The sequence below is a fragment of the Hemitrygon akajei genome, chromosome 32 (genome assembly GCF_048418815.1).
Source record: "Hemitrygon akajei chromosome 32, sHemAka1.3, whole genome shotgun sequence".
Classification (NCBI taxonomy): domain Eukaryota; kingdom Metazoa; phylum Chordata; class Chondrichthyes; order Myliobatiformes; family Dasyatidae; genus Hemitrygon; species Hemitrygon akajei.
In genome coordinates, this window is record NC_133155.1 from 5,236,253 (window position 1) to 5,253,695 (window position 17,443).

Below are 17,443 nucleotides of genomic sequence, written 5' to 3' on the forward strand. Positions count from 1 at the left end.
TCTGTCTTCTTTTGTGACTCATTGTCATTTCTTATCTCTCCAGTCTTGAGGCTCTTGAATTAAATATTTTTTTGTCAGTATTGGCAGGTCAGGGCTGGTTTTGGATGTGTTCAGTACGGCTCGGTTTCTGGGAGGAAGCTTCAGACAGGAAAATATCTCTTGTTGCCTCACAAAGGACCACTGCTGACTCTGTTGTCACTCAAGAGTCCTTTTGTCTTAATTAAATGCATGAAGTCTGGACGGGATAAATGTCCAACAGCACACACAAAATGCTGGAGGAACTCAGCAGGCCGGGCAGCATCTATGGAAAAGAGTACAGTCAACGTTTCAGGATGAGACCCTTCATCAGGACTGGAAAGAAAGATGAGGAGTCAGAGTAAGAAGGTGGGCGAGGGAGAAAGAAGTACGAGGTGGTGGGTGATAGGTGAAACTAGCCGAGGAGGAGGGGTGATGTAAAGAGCTGGAAAGTTGATTGGAGAAAGAGATAAAAGGCTGGAGAAGGGGGAATTCGAGAAATCAATGTTCATGATATCGGGCTGGAGGCTACTGGGTCATAATATAAGGTGTTGCTCCTCCAAACTGAATGTGGCCTCATCACGGCAATTGACATGGGGGGGTAGAATTGAAATGGGAGATCCTGCTTTTTCTGGTGGACAGAGTGTAGTGCTCAGGAAAATGATCCCCAAAACATGTCCAGTCTCACCAATGTACAGGAGCACCAGATACAGTAGATGACCCCAACAGTCTCGGAGATGAGGTGTCGTCTTACCTGGAAGGACTGTTTGGGGTCCTGAATGGTAGTGAGGGAGGAGGTGTGGGGGCAGGTAAGGCACTTATTCCACCTGCAAGGAGGGAGATCAATGGGAACGGATGAGTGGACAAGGGAGTCACGTAGAAAGCGATCCCTGTGCAAAGTGGGGGGGGGGGGGTGGGAAGATGGGCTTGGTGGTGGGATCCTGTTGGAGATGGCAGGGAATTATGTGCTGGATGTGGAGGCTAGTAGGGTGGTAGGTGAGGACAAGAGGATCCCTATCCCTGGTGTAGGAAGTTGGGGTGAGGGCAGATGTGCGGGAAATGGGAGAGATAAGGGTGAGGGTAGTGTTGATGGAGGAGAAAGGAAAGCCCTTTCTTTGAAGGAGGAGGACACCTCATTATTTTTGGAATGAAAAGCTTCATCTTGAGAGCAGATGCGGTGGAGACGGAGGAACTGAGAGAAGGGGTTGGCACAGTGGCCTGCTGAGTTGCTCCAGCATCCTGTGAGTATGTGTGTGTTGTTTTGGATTTCCAGCATCTGCAGATTTCCTCATGTTTGGGATAAATGTGCTCTCTTTTTTTGCTCTCTATCCACCCCTGGTAATGCTGAAGTCAACCAGGGTTAACAGAACAATACCACAACCAACAAACACGAAGTGCTGGAGGAACTGAGAATTCAGGCATTATCTGTGGAGGGAAATGAACAGTAGATATTTCGGGCAATATCCGAAGTATTTTTAGCACGAACCTGGCAAATCCTATACACTGAAGTTGTAAGTATAAAAGTGTAAGTACATATCATTCTGACCTAGACAAAGAGTATAATTTATTGTCGGCAGTACTATCCAATATACAGCTGTAGATTTATAACACAGTATAACTACGACAAGCTATCAAGAAAAATTGACAAAACTTTATTACAAACTTGGAAATCTCAGGAGGGGAGGAGGAGGGCTCAGACGTATTCCTTCATTAGGTAGCCAGACGGAACACTCTGAGCCCGCAGTGAAGGTTGGTTTGCTGCTTTATTTCTCCGAGGTGCTCGTCCGTCCTCACTCCCCGTCGGGAAGGAACAACAGAGGAAGGCTCCTCCAATACCGAGGAAACAGCTGGCCGTCCAGCCCACGTAAAGTGCATCTCCCAGCTCCCACTTCAAGTTCTCCGGCAGCAGTGGGTTATAAAAATCGGTGATGATGTTGTGCGCAGCCCACGAGACGGGAACCAGGACACACAGCCCGGAAAAGATGAAGAAGGAGCCGCCAGCTGTGACTATGTAACCCTTTGTTTTACGGTCATCTCCAGCACAGTAGGTGCACTTCATTCCCACCGTTGCCACCATGATAGCTAGAAGTCCAGAGGAAATGGCCAGGCACATGAAGGCTCTTGCCAACTGCACATCCCCAGAGAGGTCAAGCACCGAGTCATAGCTATCACATACCAACCTGCCCGAAGTCTGTTGGTAGACGCAGGTCATCCAGATTCCTTCCCATGTGATCTCTGTGTTCAGTATGGTGCTTCCAATGAATGGCGTGATCTTCCACTGTGGCATTCCTGTTGCCGCACAAGCACACATCCACCCTACTATACCAATGAGGAAGCCAAGGAATTCCAGAGCAGTGCTAGCCATTGTCTTTGCAATCCCTCTGTGTATCTCCAACCAGTTTGTTTTCCTGCCTCTATCTCTCTTCAGTCAGCTGTTGTCGTTCAGTATTTTTAAAAATCTTTGTCTCTCTATTTGCTCTTATTTTGTCTGCTTCTGTATCTCACCTTTCTTGTTGATGTCTCACTCCTCGCTCTTCTTTGCGGCGAGTCTCCAGCTTTGTTTCTCTGGCTTAATATTCTTCTGTTTCTCTTCTTCTCTCTCGGTCTCTTTCTTTCCCTCTGATCCGACGACACGTCAGTGGACGTTATTGCCTGGGTCACCCCTGCACATTCCTGATTCGAGCCACTGACCAGATCAAAGGGGGGGGGGGGCTGGCAAAGTACCTGAAGCCAAATGAAAAAGCAATACGACTTGCGGCGGTGTGACCTGAAGCTGAATGATGGTGTCAGCAGCTCGTAGAACTACACCTGTCTCAGATGTCAAAGGATGGATTTCTGTGGGGGGTTGGGGTGAAATGAAAGAAAGAACAGAAATAGGGAACTGCAGACGTCAGCTAAGCAAAAGGTTATACAATGAAGTTGCTCAATAACAATGTGATTGATACTGAGTATTCGTACAGCAACATCTTTTCAGTAGCTCAAATTATATCGAAAATGTTTGCATCAAGTTTTTCTGATGTTAACATCCTTTAAGAGACTACTAGATAGGTACATGGAGGAATTTAAGGTGGGGGGGTTATATGGGGGGCAGGGTTTAAGGGTCAGCACAACATTGTGGGCCGAATGGCCTGTACTGTGCTGTATTGTTCTTTGTTCTTTAAAAGAAAGGGGAGTAGAGGGAAACATTGCAAAAATTATGTCAAACTCCCAGGACTGGGCGACTGTGTGAGCAGAAGTCAGGAGAGCCTGGAGTTCAGGATCCCATCATGGGCTAGTCTGGGGTCAGTACCCAAGATCAAAGACTGAAGGCTGATCAGAAGTCCAGACATGGGAGCCCAGTGGCTGGAGACCGGAGGCCTAGGGTCGGAGGGCTGTCTGGGTGTGGGTGGGTGAGAGGCAGGAACGGGAGCTTGCTGTGCAGTTGTTGGGTTCTGGCGTTGTTCTGCCGAGTAGTGTGCGCATTTTATTGTTGCGCCAGAATGTGTGGTGACACTTGCAGGCTGCCCACTGCAGCTCCTCGGGTGTGCTCACGTTTCACTGCACGCTGTGGTCCACAGTACCGTGCAGAAGTCTTGGGAGTGTGTGTGTGTATATAGCTAGGGCGCTTAGGACTTCTGCAGAGTACTGTGTTTGTAAACATGGAGTGGGAGTGAGTTTGTAAATCTGGTGGGAACAAAGGATGTTGGGATTGGTGAGGGTGGAGTGCCATGGGAGGGGTGTGAGGCAGGTGGCAGAGAAGGAGTGCCAGGGTGGGCGATGGAGGCAGGTGCAGACCTCAGCCAGCCCTGAGACCCCAGGCAAAATAACCTGATCCCAAACAATTGCTTTATTGATCATTACAGAATGTCTCTCTGGTGCTTCCCACTCCTAATTACTACAGTGCTGTGCAAAAGTCTTGGGCACTCTGGCTATATATATGTGCCTAAGAATATGACACAGTACTCTAACGGTGATAAATAAATCAAAATCTGAATCTAAACCTGAAAGTTGACATCAATTTGCCTCCAGTCACCCTGAAATTTGTTTGGCCTCACTTATACGCTGAGTGGCCTAGTTATTAGGAACCAATTTAAAGAAAATATCAAATATCCAACACACAAAAAAAAAAGAACAAATCACACAAACAGCAAAAAAGACCAAAACACAGACTGTAAAACATCAAACCACAGATCATTGAAATAGTCCAGGAATGTTCAGTTTACTTCAGTTCAGTTTAATTTAATGCTGTGTCGTTCGTCGACTGTAGGCCACAGAGCTAATCTGCCCCAGTCAAAAATCACGCAAAATAGCAATTAAATAAAGAACTAACCAAAAGCACACAAAACATGAACTGCAAAGTCCAGTCCACAAACTGATTAACCCTTGCTTAAGGCCAAAGACTCCGGATGCATCGAGTGAGAGTGAGAGAGAGTCCGGTCAAATGCAGGCACCTTTTTCGGGGAGCAGTGAGCTAGCATAAGAGAGAGACCGTTCACACGCAGGCCCAGAATACTAACCCAGTTTTACTCATTTGATTTCAGGAGTATGAGCTGGTTGTCACTTCCAAGACTACTGCTTCCTATGATCAACTCAAAATTCAAAGTAAATTTATTATCAAAGTTCAGACAGCAGGATGGAGATATGTTCTAGCAAAGGAGGTATAGGGGTCTTCTTCCCTCCAGTAGCCTGCAGGTCACCCTTGGTCAAGGTGTAGCACCTTCTTAGCCCCCTGATCAGGGTCACATGAAGCCATGAGAGCAGGTGGTGGATGGTTGTATGAGCAGCTGGTGCACATCACAAGTCCTGGTTATGTGACCACTGACAACAGGCAGACAATCTCTGAAGAGTATTGATAATAGCTGGGGTCACCCATCTTGTAAAGACACTGTCCAGAAGAAGACAATGGCAAACCAGTTTTGTAGAAAAATATGTCAGGAACAATTATGGTCATGCAAAGACCATGCTCGCCTATGTCAAATGACATGGCACATAATGAATGCACAATAATCAAAGTACATAAGTGTTGCCATGTACAACTCTGAGATACATTTTCTTGAGGGCATACTCAATAAATCGAAAGAACAATTATCATAGCAGAGTCAATGAAAGTCTGTATACTGTATGCAACCTCGAGATTCATCTTCTTGCAGGCAGCCACAAAACAAAGAAACGCAATGGAATCCCTTAATAAATCCCTCATGCCAAAGACCATCAAACACCCAATGTGTGAGAAAAGAACAAAAGGTGCAAACAATAAAAATGTAAACAGAATCTCTCATGTTTGTGGCCCTCCCAATTTCCCTTCTGCATCATTATGGCAACAGATGTTACTATATCTTTCACTCTTGTGTAGTTTCATTTGTCTGTCCGTCTTTAACAAAGTTTCTTATTGTGAAGTTGATGCACCATCAATAACTCTCTCTGAGACGTGAAGGCGAGATATCGGCTTTTATTGACTGGAAGAAAGAACAAGCAGTAGTTGACCACCATACTACATCCTGGAGACTGAGGGCCGGGCTCAGGCCTCAATCGCCTTTTATACCGGGGTCTGTGGGCGGAGCCACGGTCAGTGGGAGGGGCCACAGGAGCAGTCAGCAGGGGGCGTGTCCAGACAGGTATATGTAGTTCGCCACAGAAGTCGTCCTTAAGCACCAGCCCAGGTCAGAGGTGAGAGCTAATTTTGCTCACTTGCCCATCACTTCTCTCTCCTTTTGCTGTCTGTTGTTGGGTCAATTTAAATGCTGGCCCACATGGACTGAAAAGACAGGGAATCAGTCAGGTCAAGAACCGATATCACTTGTTCTCCACAATGGTCATCTCCATGGGGCTGAGACTATGAACGTTGCCCCAGCTCCTGTGCTCCATGCCCACTGATACGATGAACTGATAAGCGAGGCTTTGGGCCTACTCCAGGCTGCTCCGGGATTCAGCTCTGAGGACTCCATTTTGATTCAGAGCGATGTCGTTCATTTCAATTGTTTGCATAATATTTTTTTTATTTCCTTGCCCATTGAGTGTTGGTCTTTTATTTTTATCCTTTTTTTCCTTTAAATTGGGTTCTTTCAGGCTTCTTGCTTTGTGACTATTTGTGAGCAAGTAAATTTCAAGGTTGTATAATTTATGCATTCTTTGATAATAGATGTGCTTGAATCTTGAATCTTAAAAAAACAAGTTTTGAAAGACTCCCTAAAAGACCAGTGTTCCTCCAGCATTTTCAGCATATGAACTCATTACATCCGACAACATTGGCATCTATTAAGAGATACCTGTTGCCATGGCTGGCTTGTCTTCACCCTTTCACAGATATTTCTTTGTCCCATCTATTCCTTCCTCCAACTTCTTGATTCAACATTATCAAAGGACTGTGTTGTGTATTTAATATTTCAATGACATTTGAGTAATCTTGTACATATATTGTTCGATAAAGCATTTTTGTTCATTTAAATAATTAATTGCAGGTTATACGTAAAAATACGCTATTTGCCTATATAATCACATTACCATGTGATACAACGGTGCCTTGTTGAAAGTAAAAGACAAAGTTACATCTGCATTCTCAGGCTCCTTGTTAAATGTTTTAATTTAATGTTTTGGCGTTAAGGGCTGGGATCCCCTGCAATAGGTTCATGCATGACGATCATTCAGTCTGTGTTTAGTTTATTTCATGTTGAGGAGACGGCATTATCAAATATTGCCCAAAAGTAGTAACAAAGAAGAGCGATCAGAACCAGAAACAGAAGCGAGAACACATCATTAGCCTGAACTGAAGTCCAAATCTACAATCTGCGTCGATTTAAACCTTGCTCTGCGCTCTCTGCCGACTGCACCAAGGGAGAGAAGAGATCACTTGAACACAAGGACCTTCCCTGAGGAGTAGCAAAGAGTCTTCTGGCTGAAACGTTAACCATGTTTCCCCCTTCACAGATGCTGCCCAGCCTACTGAGTGTTCCTAGCACTTTCCCCTTACACTTTAGAGTTTCAGTATTGCATTTTATTTTGTTTTGATAAACAGCTCTCGGCAGCACTGTCTAACCAGAAATGACAATGAGGAAAGCTTATTCAAGAGCTGTCAAGTTCCCAGGCAAGGTTTAAATTTTTCCTGAATCTAAAGTAAGGATGACTCAAGGTCTATGAATTAATGGGAGATTTCTAGTTGTTTATCAATGCTGAAAAGTCTGTCTTTTTCTTGTATTCAAGCATCAAAATTTTCCATGAGCTGTCGGAATCCAACTCAGGCCTTACAAGAGCCTATGTCAGAAAAAAATTCCCTTTCTCTGTTAAACTGCATGCTAGCTGGGCAACTTCCTGTCTCTGTTAAAATATTAGTTAGATGTTTCTTCAATTAGGATATATGAATTGGTGCACTAACACATCTCCTTCAAAGTGTCATTGGTTAATCTGTTAGATGAGCTTCACACCCTGATACATTGTCTTATTTCTATATACATTATATGGCTATATATGTTACGTATATGTATATAGTTAAATGACAATAAACCTGGCTTGACTTGGTATGAGATGGTGAAATTTTCAGGTATCATCTGGCAAAGACTTCATTAACTCTGCTGTGAGCACTCGGGCTGAAATTCAGAGGTAATCCGAGACACTAATATTTATTTGTTGTGTCACACTTCCCCTTTTCATTTTGGAGAAACATTAGCTAGTTCTAAGGAGCTTTCTCTTTCACCACAAATGTTGGTTTGAAGAGAAGAATCCTCAATGCCTGAATGAGCAGAAAGCTCCATCTTTCCCTTGGAATCATATTAATGTTACTGGTGTGACTCGATACCCACTACAGTGAGGAGATACAGTGGGGAATTGTCTCCCAACAATCCCTAATTTAACCCTAGCCTAATCATGGGACAATTTACTATGACCAGTTAACCTACCTAGCACAGCTTTGGACTGTTGCAGGAAACCAGAGCACCCAGAGGAAAAAAATGTAGTCACGGGGAGAAGGTGCAAACTCCTTGCAGGCGGTGGTGGGAACTGGACCTGGGTCGCTGGTACTGTAAAGCGTTGTGCTAGCCACTGTGCTGATTTTAATAACTTTTTTAGATTTTCCACCTGCAGCCACAAAACCTGAATGATTAAGTCGGCTCTTGACACATTCCCCTTGCAGTCAGCTTCAGGTACACAGAGAGGGAGCATTTGAGGGAGAGAACAGTGAAAAGAATTCTATATTGGCCTGACCTCTTCAGTAACAGTGTCATTGTCGGTGCATTGTAACACCATTGTGATCAGAAAGCTGATCCTGACTTCTGCGTGAAACATTACTATAGAACATACAACAGTACATCAAGGTACAGGCTGTTCGGCCCACAAGTTGTGCTGATCTTTTAACCTACTCTCTAAGATCACACTGTCGCTTCCCTCCCACATAACCCTCCGTTTGTCTTTCATCCATGTGACTGAGATTCTCTTAGATGTCCATTATGTACCTGCAGCTACTGCCACCCCTAGCAGATTGTTCCATGGCTGAATGTGCAAAAGATTCCTCTGACATTCCCCACCCCCACCCCCGTGCTTTAGGCATTTTCACCCTGGGAAAAAGCTTCTGGCTGTTAAAACAGAGAGCCCTGCCGGGCAAAACACCAAACTTCCAGTCTCACCATGAAAACTATCATTTTTTCCATTATTTCCACTTTATTTTCATTGTTGATCTCTTTCATGCCTCAGTTTAAATCCGAAGGCGTGCCTTTGTTTAATTCAGGCTCAACTGTTCCTGTAGGCTCACGTTTCTTACAAACTCACACTAAGTTCCCTTCACCCATCACTTCTAGAGCCTGCTAAGTTTGCTTGAGCAATCCTCAATGTAAACTTTCTTTTGATCCATTTCCCTCTATGGCTTTGTGATCTTCTCCAGACCCATATCCCTCTGAAATTTCTGCCCTCTTCCAAATGCCAACTCATGTGTGCCCCAGTGTTCATTATCTTCAACACTCATTGCCTTTCCTTCAGTTAGTTAGTTCCTAAACTCCAGAATTCCCGCTCTAGCAGAATCAGAATCAGGTTTATTATCACCGGCACGTGACGTGAAACTTGTTAACTTAGCAGCAGCAGCAGTTCAATGCAATACATAATCTAGCAGAGAAAAATAAATAAATAAAATAAAACACAATAATAATAAATAAACAAGTAAATCAATCACGTCTATTGAATAGATTTTAAAAAGTGCAAAAACAGAAATACTATATATTGTTAAAAAAAAAAGTGAGGTAGTGTCCAAAGCTTCAATGTCTATTTAGGAATCGGTTGGCAGAGGGGAAGAAGCTGTTCCTGAATCGCTGAGTGTGTTCATTGTCCTTTCTTAATGTTAAAGATCTTCCTTAAAACTGATCTTTTGTCCTCAGCTCTACGACATGGTTTAACTTCAAATATTGAGTGCTAAGATATTCTAAGGTGCTACATAAATGCAAGTTATTGTTACTGGTGATACAGATAAGAAAGTTGAGTTCAATTTCTGTGCTTCAGATATTTATTTGGTTTAATCTAAGTTCCCCCCTCAATAAAATATTAGGAGTTTCTGGTTTCATTGTAGAAGCACCTCTGGAAAATTCAGGACAGTTCAGCTTCGATGCGAACACTGGGTTAAGCTCATTGTTTTTTCCGACATGGTTGTTTCCCAAAGAAATTCAATGTATTCAGACATGGAAATGCTTGGGACTGTTATACTGTTATGAGACTGTTATAATAAATATCAAGGACATGAGATAAAGAATCCTGGAAAGTGAGTCCAGAGGTTGTGGGAACATTTCAATGATGGGGCGAGTGAAGTTGAGTGAAGTTATCCCCTTTCGGCCTTTGAAACTCCTGCTCGCTAAGCAAGCCGATCTCTGCAATGTTGGAGGGGGCCACAGATCTGACAATCTCACTTGCAGCCTGTTTTCTCTCTCTAATTCTGACTCGACATATTCTGACTCACTCGCTCTCCTATTCACTGTCTCCGGACCAGCTGTGATCCAACCTAAGACAAAACTCTCTTGCCCCTGCACCAAGAAGATGCCCCTTTCATACCCTTCAAAACCCCTTACACTGGCACTTTTCCATACAGTTGGTATCTGCACCTGCACAATGACCTCGACTTCCCCAGGAAAACATGCTTTTCACTAGTTTCCTCTGTTATGGCTGCAGACCTGTACTCCCTTAACTTTCTCAAAACATGGTTCTCCTCTGTTTTCCAAAACAATCCCTCTCCAAGCTAACAGCATTCTGCCTGACAGATCTCGATTTTGTTTTAGCATATACCGAGGAGGAATCACATTAATCTTTTTTCCTTACCAGCAGTGTTAGTTATATTAAGCATTATATCTTTCATTGCCAATCTATTTTCGAGATAGTACACCTCAGAATGTGAAGAGAAGAGCAGCTCAGATTTAAAAGGAGCCGTTAGTATGCAAGACATCATTAAACAAACAGCAATCCTATGCTTAGGTGGCGGGTGGCGATACATCTCTACCAGAATCAGAATCTGGTTTATTATCACCGGCATGTGAAGTGAAATTTGTTAACTTAGCAGCAACAGTTCAATGCAATACATAATCTAGCAGAGAGAAAAAAAAATAAAATAAACATAACAATAAATAAACAAGTAAATCAATTACTTATATAGAATAGATTTTTTTAAATGTGCAAAAACAGAAATACTGTATATTAAAAAACTGAGGTAGTGTCCAAATCTTCAGCGTGCATTTAGGAATCGGATGGCAGATGGGAAGAAGCTGTTCCTGAATTGCTGAGTGTGTGCCTTCAGGCTTCTGTATCTCCAACCTGATGGTAACAGTGAGAAAAGGGCATGTCCTGGGTGCTGGAGGTCCTTAATAATGGAAGCTGCCTTTCTGAGACACCGCTCCCTAAAGATGGTATAAGGTGCTCCTCCCCTCACTTGCCTGCAGGTCACCCTTGGCCAAGGTGTAGCACCTACTTAGTCAATCCCTGATCTGGGCCACTCGAAGTCATAGGAGCAGGTAGAGGATGGTCGTATGAACAGCTGGTGCAGATCACAATTCCTGGTTATGCGACCACTAAACCAGGCAAACAATCTCTGAAGAGTATTGATAATGACTGGGGTCACCCGTCTTGTAAAGATTCTGCCCAGAAGAAGGCAATGACAAACCATTTTTGTAGAAAAATTTGCCAGGAACAATCATGGTCATGGAAAGACCATGCTCACCCACATCATACAGCACGGTACTTAACGATGATGCTGGGGAAATTTAATGAGTTATTGTTGCAGATGAAAAGATACAGTATTTCTAATGTTGTAATGGAGAGGAAAAGGATAGGGGGATGGAGGAAGGGATTTAGGAAGGGAAGGGTTCAGGATGGAGGACATAAGAGAGAGTGTTTAATAAGACTACATGTTAAAAAGGAAGAATTTTATGGGAGAATAATTTGAGACATGGATTGCTAAACCCCGGTTATGGAGAGAAGAGAGGTAGGATGTACTTAAATCTGAATCAGAGACTGAAGGTATGAAGTTGTCAGTAAAAAAAAATGATGAATGAGGATTGTAGAAGATCTGAAGACTGAGCACATTCAGGAAGAAGAGCCAGTGTGGAGATGGGTGATGGGTGATGAAGAAACGTGCATACTTGGTGAGGCAGCATCTGTGGAAAAGAGTACAGTTGACATTTTGGCCCAAAATGTCAACTGTATTTTTTTTTGCATAGATGCTGCTTGACCTGCTGAGTTCCTCCAGCATTTTGTGTGTGTTACTCAAATTTCTGGCATCTGCAAATTTTCTCTTGTTAGAGATTAAAGGAAGCCTAGATACAAAGAGGAGGTCCAGCTGCATGGTTCTAATAAATATGTGTGATCAGGTCAGACAAAGGAGCAGAATTAGGCCATTCAGCCCATCAAGTCTGCTCTGCCATTCCATCTTTCCAACAAATATGCTTTAATTCTGACCAAAAGGAACACCCCTATTAATGTGATAGCTGCATTCTCACTACATCAGCAATCACAGTGACTTGCCAATTTGTTTTAAAATATGAAGTACTTGAACTTGGAAAACTAATGTTTTCTCAAAACTAGTTAACCTGGTTTAGAAGGCTACTCTCTTACTTCCGTTAGAGATTAGTTGCCACCAAGCATTGGAAAGAATTCATGCCTTATTGCATTAACTATAGTTTTTATCCCCCACAAGGACTTTGTCTCTCCTATTTACATTTAAACCTATGTACAAGGATAAACTGAATAACCTAACAAACAGTTTCATTGAGTACAACATCTTCATCAGCACAGGCTCACGGCAAGGCTGTGTGCTTCACCTTCTCCCCCTGCTCTACTCGTTTTACACTTGTGACTGTGAGGTTAGGCATGGCTCCAATGCCATACTTAAATTTGCAGACGACGCCTCTGTTGTTGGCCGAATCAAAGGTGGTGATGGATTAGCATATGGGACGGAGATTGAACATCTCTCTCAATTTCAGCAAGACCAAGAAGCTAATTATTGACTTCCAGGGGAGGACGCCAGAGGTCCATAAGCCAGTCCTCACTGGGGGGATCAGCGGAAGAGAGAGTCAGCACTTCAAATTACTCAACTTCACCTGGCCCATTACCAAACCATTCCCACAACCTTCTATACAGACTCACTTTCAAGAACTCTTCATCTCATGTTCTTGATATTTATCACTTATTATTATTATTATTTCCTTTTTCTATTGTATTTGCACAGTTTGTTGTTTGTTGCACATTGCTCGTTTGTCCGTCCTGTTGGGTGTGGTCTTTCACTGACTCTATTGTGGTTCTTGGACTTACTGAGTATGCCTGCAAGAAAATTAATCTCAGGGTTGTATATGGTGACATACAGTATATGTGCTTTGATAATAAATTTCCTTTGAACTTTGATATTTTAAACTTACTGCATTTTGGCAGAAGATAAAAATCTGAACAAATGTATCAGCCTCCACAGAATGAAACACACCAGGACACCAGATTCCAGTTTGTCAAAAGAACTTTCTTTCTTATTTTAAGATATGGGATAGTTAGATTTCTTTAATCTTCACCATTCTCCTGTTTAAAGCTATTGCAGGTCCCTGGGTGTTGATCCTGGCCCATGTTTCACTTCAGATTCAAATGTTGATCCTGGAAATAATAATAATAATTAGAGCAGATACTAATTAGAACAGTAGCTTAAAAATTTGCCCACGATAAGCAATATTCATTATGTGTTTCTAATATAGTGAAATGCCCCAAAGTAATTCCCATTACCCAACAGATTTTCCCTTTAACCTGCTGTCCCTGCATTCTCACGAACACTCCTCAGATTCTAATTTTTAAATTTTTTATTTAGATATACAGCATCGAACAGGCCCTTTTGGTCCAACAACCTGCACCACCCAGCAACCCACTGTTTTAAATCTAGCCTAATCACAGGCAATTTACACTGACCAATTGTCAATTTACACTGACAATGTACAATTACTACCAATTAATCTACCAAACTTTGGACTGCGAAGAAAACTTGTAGTCATGGGGAGAATGGATTCCTTACAGGCAGCGGTGGGAATTGTACCCCGGTTGCTGGTACTGAAAAGCGTTTTGCTAACCACTATGCTACTGTGCCACCCTTAAGACTTGCTTACATACTAGGGACAATTTATAGCCCTCACAACTAGAGGGGCGTGGAAGGAAACCTTAACATCAGGAAGAAGCTCACGTAGTCACAGGGAGAACATGCAAACTCTTTTCAGACAGCACTGGAGGTCAGACAAATTGTGATGCAGCCACAGATGGAGATATGAGCACAAGGAACAGTGACTTCCTCACTGTCAAAGGTGCATTTCACTAAAGGTAAAAAAATGTAGAAAGTCGGAGACAAATTAGGGAGGAATCTTCAGAGCTTAGGATCAATTAGCAGAAGTCACAAATCCTAAAGATGGAGCAATTAAATCAGGTATATGGTAAAAAGCGGAACTGGAGGGGCACAGAGATGACAAAGTTTTGTAGTACTCTAAGAGTTTACACAGGAAGGGGGCTCTCAAACTCAACAGAGTTCAGGAGGATGAGGGGGATCACGGCAAAAACTGCTGAATACAGAAAGGTCTTGATGGAGTGGACATGGAAGAGATTTTTCTGCTTGAAGAGTCTAGGACTCTGAAGTTACAGCCTGACAGTAAAGGAATGTCCCTTCAGAAGTGAGATGAAGAGGAATTTCTTCAGCCAGAGGCTGGTGAATCTGTGCAGTTCATTGCTACGGAGAGCCATGGAGAGCAGATGTTTGCTGTGTTTAAAGAGGATGTTGATAGATTCGTGAGTGGTAAGGGTTTTAAGGGTTACGGGAAGCAAATGGACGTGAGGAAAATTTTCAGCCATGATTTAATGGTGGAGCAAGTTTGATGAGCCAAATGGCCCAGTTCTGCTTGTATACCTGATGGTGCTAGAGTTTATAGAAACAACGGGGGGCTAAGAAGGATGAAAATTTTAATTCTGAAACAATGCAGGCCCAGGATCCAATGAGAAGACAGGGGTAATAAGTTAATTGGATGCCAGTAAGATATGGAGAATTGAACTCTGGGTGACCTAGCATTTAGAGACGTCAATCAGGAGGTGAGAGAGGTGTAAAAGGTAGGGGAGGACAATATACAGTTAAACCAGCAAATGAGAAAACTATCCCCGGGGGATGGGGGGGGGGGGAGTTATTACAAATAAAGATATGCAAAGGACCCCAAACAGTCCTTCCAGGTGAGATGACACTTCACCTGTCATCTGTATCTGGGGCTCCCAATGTGGCCTTCTGTATAGTGGTGAGACCTGATCTGGATTGAGAGATCACTTTGCCGAGCACCTCTGTCCGCCAGTTCAGTTCCACTTCCCATTCCCATTCCGATATAGACAATAGGCAATAGACAGTAGGTGCAGGAGTAGGCCATTCAGCCCTTCTAGCCAGCACCACCATTCACTGTGATCATGGCTGATCATACACAATCAGTACCCTGTTCCTGCCCTCGCCCCATATCCCTTGACCCCGCTATCTATAAGAGCTCTATCTAACTCTCTCTTGAATGCATCCAGAGACTTGGCCTCCACTGCCTTCCGGGGCAGAGCATTCCATATATCCACCACTCTCTGGGTGAAAATATTTTTCCGCATCTCTGTTCTAAATGGCCTACCCTTTATTCTTAAACTGTGGCCTCTAGTTCTGGACTCACCCATCAGCGGGAACATGCTTCCTGCCTCCAGCGTGTCCAATCCGTTAATAATCTTATATGTTTGATATGTATATGATATGTCAGTACATGGCTTCCTCCACTGCTGCAGTGTGGAGGAACAACGTCTTACATTCTGTCTGGGTAGCCTCCAACCTGATGGCATGAACATCGATTTCTCAAACTTCCGGTAACAGCTCCCCTCCCACTTCCCCATCTCCCATTCCTGATACCCTCTCTCTCTCCTATCTCCTTACCTGCCCATCACCTGCTTCTGGTGCTCCCCCCCCCCCCCTTCCCTTTCTTCCATAATCTTCTACCCTCTATCATCAGATTGCCCCTGCTCCAGAACTTTATCTCCTTCACCAACCAACTTTACGGCTGTTTACTTCACCCCTCCCCCTCCCAGTTTCACCTATCACCTGCCGCCTCGTGCTTCTTCCTCCTCTCTGCCCACCTGATTGCTCCGATTTCTCGTCTTTTTTTCCAGACCTGATGAAGGGTTTCGGCCTGAAACGTCAACTGTTTATTCACTTCCATAGATGCTGCCTGATCTGGTGAATTCCTCCAGCGTTTTGTGTGTTTTGCAAGAGGCCAGATGAGAGGAGTGTAGAGATATTGGAACTTTGTAGAGTTGAAGGAGAATGCAGAGAGAGGGAGAGGTGGACCAAGGAGGGATTTCAACCCAAGGATGAGTATTTTAAAATGAAAGGATTCTCAAACAGGGAGATTGGGTGGGTTTGAGAAGATGTTATCAGTGATAACATCTCCTTCTCACTGACTTCTCACAGTCTGACATCAGTGGTGGGTAAATTAATGGAAAGTATTCTTAGAGATAGTATTTATAATTATCTGGATAGACAGGATCTGATTAGGAGTAGCCAGCATGGATTTGTGCGTGGAAGGTCATGTTTGACAAACCTTATTGAATTTTTTGAAGAAGTTACGAGGAATGTTGACAAGGGTAAGGCAGTGGATGTAGTCTATATGGACTTCAGCAAGGCCTTTGACAAAGTTCCACATGGAAGATTAGTTAAGAAGGTTCAGTTGTTAGGTATTAATGCTGGAGTAATAAAATGGATTCAAGAATGGCTAGATGGGAGATGCCAGAGAGTAGTGGTGGATAATTGTTTATCGGGATGGAGGCCGGTGACTAGCGGGGTGCCTCAGGGATCTGTTTTGGGCCCAATGTTGTTTGTAATATACATAAATGATCTGGATGATGGGGTGGTAAATTGGATTAGTAAGTTTGCCGATGATACTAAGGTAGGAGGTGTTGTGGATAATGAGGTGGGTTTTCAAAGCTTGCAGGGAGATTTATGCCAGTTAGAAGAATGGGCTGAACGTTGGCAGATGGAGTTTAATGCTGAGAAGTGTGAGGTTCTACATTTTGGCAGGAATAATCCAAATAGAACATACAGGGTAAATGGTAGGGCATTGAGGAATGCAGTGAAACAAAGAGATCTAGGAATAACAGTGCATAGTTTCCTGAAGGTGGAGTCTCATGTAGATAGGGTGGTGAAGAAGGCTTTTGGAACGCTGGCCTTTATAAATCAGAGCATTGAGTACAGAAGTTGGGATGTAATGTTAAAATTGTACAAGGCATTGGTAAGGCCAAATTTGGAATATTGTGTACAGTTCTGGTCACCGAATTATAGGAAAGATATCAATAAATTAGAGAGAGTGCAGAGACGATTTACTAGGATGTTACCTGGGTTTCAGCACTTAAGTTACAGAGAAAGGTTGAACAAGTTAGGTCTCTATTCATTGGAGCGTAGAAGGTTGAGGGGGGATTTGATCGAGGTATTTAAAATGTTGAGAGGGATAGATAGAGTTGACGTGAATAGGCTGTTTCCATTGAGAGTTGGGGAGATTCAAACGAGAGGACATGATTTGAGAGTTAGGGGGCAAAAGTTTAAGGGAAACACGAGGGGGTATTTCTTTACTCAGAGAGTGATAGCTGTGTGGAATGAGCTTCCTGTAGAAGTAGTAGAGGCCAGTTCAGTTGTGTCATTTAAGGTAAAATTGGATAAGTATATGGACAGAAAAGGAGTGGAGGGTTATGGGCTGAGTGCGGGTAGGTGGGACTAGGTGAGATTAAGAGTTCGGCATGGACTAGGAGGGCCGAGATGGCCTGTTTCCGTGCTGTGATTGTTATATGGTTATATATGCCCACTTCAAGAATGCATGCTTACCCTGCTGCTCTACTCGTTCTACGCCCATGACTGTGTGACTAATTACAGCTCAAATGCCACCTATAAATTTGCATTTAAAATTGTAGATGGTGACAAGGAGGC

At 43.3% G+C, this 17,443-nt stretch overlaps 2 protein-coding genes across 2 annotated transcripts in view; both read right to left on the bottom strand.

Annotated features, from left to right (window-relative positions):
* Positions 1-1,702: 1,702 nt before the first annotated feature.
* On the bottom strand, positions 1,703-2,406 carry LOC140719566 (claudin-7-like). The gene has a single exon (XM_073034276.1). It carries the CDS (start codon positions 2,378-2,380, stop codon positions 1,709-1,711), a length of 672 nt encoding a protein of 223 aa, XP_072890377.1. The 5' UTR covers positions 2,381-2,406; the 3' UTR covers positions 1,703-1,708.
* Positions 2,407-12,961: 10,555 nt separating this feature from the next.
* Positions 12,962-17,443, bottom strand: part of LOC140719567 (claudin-4-like) — a 92,320-nt gene continuing 87,838 nt past the window's right edge. Inside the window, exon 3 of the mRNA XM_073034277.1 lies at positions 12,962-13,083. Within this exon, the coding sequence (XP_072890378.1) occupies positions 13,071-13,083 (13 nt within the window). The 3' untranslated portion in view covers positions 12,962-13,070. The remainder of the gene's footprint in view (positions 13,084-17,443) is intronic.